The following is a 3,892-nucleotide window of genomic DNA, read 5'->3' as shown; positions in this document are numbered from 1 at the left end:
AAGAGTTTCAATGTCAGATAGTTATCATACAGCTGATAGGCTTACCTGAGATTGATAGATAAATGATTGACTCTGAGGGAGAGCATGTTCATTAAAATGTGCATGTCTCCACAAACTTGAATTTCAAGCATTTTTATGTCACAAGGACAAAGCAAAAGTGAAGACTAGCAATGAACTATTCATAAGATCACCACATGAAAACAACCACAAGTTATGACAAAAAACTTTAATCTGTTGATTTCCCAGGTTACATGATAATTATCAATAATAATAAATGTCTTGGTTACATGTGTTACACTTTAAAACAGCCATTAGAATACATATTAGCTTTCCGCTCCATGATTCGGTCCTTGTTTGTTTCCAAACAGCTCATCTGACAGTCTTCCTAAGATCCAGGAGCGTCAATACAAGCTGCTATTTCATCTTGACCCACATTTATTTATTTTTTTAAAGTTCAGCGGTCAAGTGACCATAAACACCCTGTTATTGGAATAAAATCGACCACTATCCCATAGTTTCACATCTAGCACCAGAGTGACTTGATTTAACAGAGACATTCTCTCTGTACCACATATCATCAGCTGCAATATCAACACTGAAATGCTACATTTAAATGTTGTGAAGTAGATTTTTTGGTGGTACTCTAGCCTGTGTGAAATTACTAAGCGATCATACTTGTTTTTTGTCCTCTTTTATTGGAAAAGCACATGGGAATGGAGTTTATTTTGAGAGTTGTGTAGTGAGTGCACATAATCCACAGTCATGATTTGCATCAGAACCAGTTAGAATAGTTTTCAGTGCCCTTGAAATCACATAAAACACAAAATTATCATCTACACAAGCTACAGTGGTAATACTTCAGAACATAAAAAAGACAAACAAAAGGAACGAAAATATCTTGCTGATTAGGATGTGTTAATTTGTAAGTTGTAAGTAGTAATTTAAAAAAAATACATTTTAACATAACATCAGAGGACTAAATGCTTGAATTAACAATTTTACAAACCAGTTCATAAGTTACATCATATAGCTTTGAGTTAGACATCATGCTGAGGTGTGTGCAAGAATATGCTGTATGTTAGAGAGGTTATAGCACTGACATCCAGTCAAGAGCTCACAAACATGAGAACGCTTCTTCCACACTGTGAATTCTAGCTAAATGAGCTGCTTTTTTATGTGCAGATAAGCTCCCGTCTGAGCATTCCAGAGGTTTTAAAATTACGTGCATGTCACGACACAATGGAACAAAGTGAGCACACATTTGTGTGTCCGTCACTTTGTTTCTGTAGCTGACAATAGCGAGATGTTGTAAAGGTCTAAAGAAGGTCGGGCAAGTGGCAGTAGACCGAGTCAAGCAGCGTCTGGCTTGCTTCTTGACTTTTCACTCCTGCAATCTCGAACAAGCAGTCCAGCTTGTCCTCTGCCATCGGGATCTCCTCGATAACATGGAGCTCCTCAGGGTTGAGAATGTGCAACATATCGTCAAAGATGGGCTGCAGTTCACAGGGGTCCAGACGCACCTGCCGTAGCACTGTGTCCTTTTTCTCTGTGGGAGAGAAGATTGAGCGTCGCCATTAATAAAATAAATTCTTAAGGAATTATTATTCATGATATTCTTTGATTAAATACTAAAAGAAAAGTGCAAATTTAAAAGAAAAATGTCACATTTAATAGGAGATGGTGTGATGAAAAATCAAGAAGAAAAAGTAACATTGTATATTTCAAATTGTTGAACAAAGCATCCACAAGGGGGCAATATATTTGCTTTTACCATATTAAAAGTGCAAACACTCATTTAATTTATTTCATACAAAAAATATAAAAAACAAATCATAAATATTAAAAATATTTTAAAATAAAACATTTATCAATCTATCCGCACAAACACACACATACTCGCATGTTTATTGTTATGTTATTTCAAAATTTTAATTTCAATGTAATTTTAATTTTAATTATGAGAACGGAATAAAATAAGACTAAATATTTCAAAATAAAAAATGTAAAAATATTTAAATATCCACACACACACACACACACGTGTGTGCATATATGCATGTTTATTGTTATGTATTGTTATTTAAAGATTTTACTAATATGAATTAAAATTGCTCAATAGCATTTAATAGAGCGATTTAAATTGAATTTTTGAAATGATTGAACACAATGCAGGAGCATAAAGCATCCACAAGGAGGTGATATATTGTAAGTTATTAGTACAATACCTTTCACCACACACGAAAGATGCAAAAGACGATTCAATTTTAATTTAATTACACGTTCATTAATTTAAATTGTTAAATGAGAAGAGAATAAAATATTACTAAATATGAATGAAAAGTAAAACATGAATGAAAAGGGTTACATGTTCTTGTTTGCATATTTGAAATGGTTCAAAATGTATTCTTTAATTTCAGAATTCAATTCAGAATTCAGAATGAGAAATTACATTATATTTCAATTGTATGATATTTTCATTTACAGTGCTATATTATTACAAACACATTTAAAATATAATAATAATAATAAATATTGTATTTTGATATAGAATTAGGTTTATTACTACTAACTTTGTTATCGGTGTGTTTTTCTTTCTGTTTATCCATGTGTGCTTACCTTTGGTTATGAAAGAGCCTGTCCGGCTGAGGGCAGAGTCCTTGCTGGAAGTGGAGTCACAGCGCAGCAGTGGCTCTGATTCGTCGGTGAAGAATCCTTTGGTGCGCTCCATGGGGGACTGCTCCACCACCACACCGGGCGACTCAAAAGGCTTATGGCTGGGGCTCAGACAATGGCTTACATTCACAGCCGTCAGTAGCTTGTTCAGGTCAACCTGCGGCAAAAGAGGTGTCACAGTATATGTTAATGACAGTGATGAGAACATCATTCTGGCACACATTTCTTTCGAGATTCTTTTTCATGCCGTTCTGAACCCACAAGTGTATCCTGTCAGGACAAACAAAGTTTTCTTGGAACAACTATTATGTGAGTAATGGGTTTGAAAGAATGAGGGTCTTTGCTGATAGACAGCGATGACTGTATTAATGTGTGGGCACTACAAGTGTATCTCTATGTGCTCATGGCCCGGATCAGCACAAAGGGTTCAGCCTTCGTAACCCTGGACCACCCACATGAGTCATTTCCCTGTTGCCCTTTGCGTCAGGGGAGGACAGATGAAAAAGATCCAGTACAGTAAGAAATTCACTGCCCACAGAGCCCATGGCCTGTGTTACGGTCACAAAACCCCCTGTCTGTGCGCAAAGCATACTTGTTATGCCAGAGTGTTGGAACATTAATGGTGCATTTCCGAGAACACTTCGAGTCACTTCAGAGGAAGTCGTTACAGTCCAGATTTTATTACCACAGTCTGGTACTGTTCTTTAGTCTGTATTGCATACTAAAGGCAAATATGGGCACCATTTTAGCAAGCTATGCATTTTAAGTGACCTTATCCACAAAACATGCCCAGTATAATCCATATGCAGGCCCAATTTTAGCCCCTTATTCTCTTTATTCTATCGATCCAATTTTATATATAAATTAAAAATAAATTCCCATCATTACAATAACATTATACCAACAATCTTTCAGTTTAATATTTGACAAAAAATTAAAAAATCTAATCCATTAAAAAAAATCTAATAATAAAATGTATAAATTATTTATCTATTTTTATTTTCATATCAGCATCAAGACTGGATTCATGCTAAAAAAAAGATATAAATATAATATAATATATAATAAGTAACAGCATAACATTACAACATTACAACAACAATCTTTCAGTTTAATATTTAACAAAAATTCTACAATTTAAAATGTTAAATAAAAACTTTGCTTAGTAACAGACAGTAAAATATGTGTAATACTCATATTGGTGACTCTTCAACTGTAA

The 3,892-nt window shown here is 34.4% G+C and overlaps 1 protein-coding gene across 1 annotated transcript in view; it reads right to left on the bottom strand.

The window, feature by feature from the left end:
• Positions 1-211: 211 nt before the first annotated feature.
• The window catches only part of LOC107601460 (tumor necrosis factor receptor superfamily member 21-like), a 27,826-nt gene continuing 24,145 nt past the window's right edge, over positions 212-3,892 (bottom strand). Inside the window, exons 5-6 of the mRNA XM_016293644.1 lie at positions 2,617-2,885; positions 212-1,546 (exon numbers count right to left, since the gene is read on the bottom strand). Of these exons, the coding sequence (XP_016149130.1) occupies positions 1,317-1,546; positions 2,617-2,885 (499 nt within the window). The 3' untranslated portion in view covers positions 212-1,316. The remainder of the gene's footprint in view (positions 1,547-2,616; positions 2,886-3,892) is intronic.

This window comes from Sinocyclocheilus grahami, unplaced genomic scaffold, assembly GCF_001515645.1.
Source record: "Sinocyclocheilus grahami isolate Dianchi unplaced genomic scaffold, SAMN03320097.WGS_v1.1 scaffold306.1, whole genome shotgun sequence".
NCBI lineage: Eukaryota > Metazoa > Chordata > Actinopteri > Cypriniformes > Cyprinidae > Sinocyclocheilus > Sinocyclocheilus grahami.
This window is presented reverse-complemented; position numbering and strand designations above follow the sequence as displayed.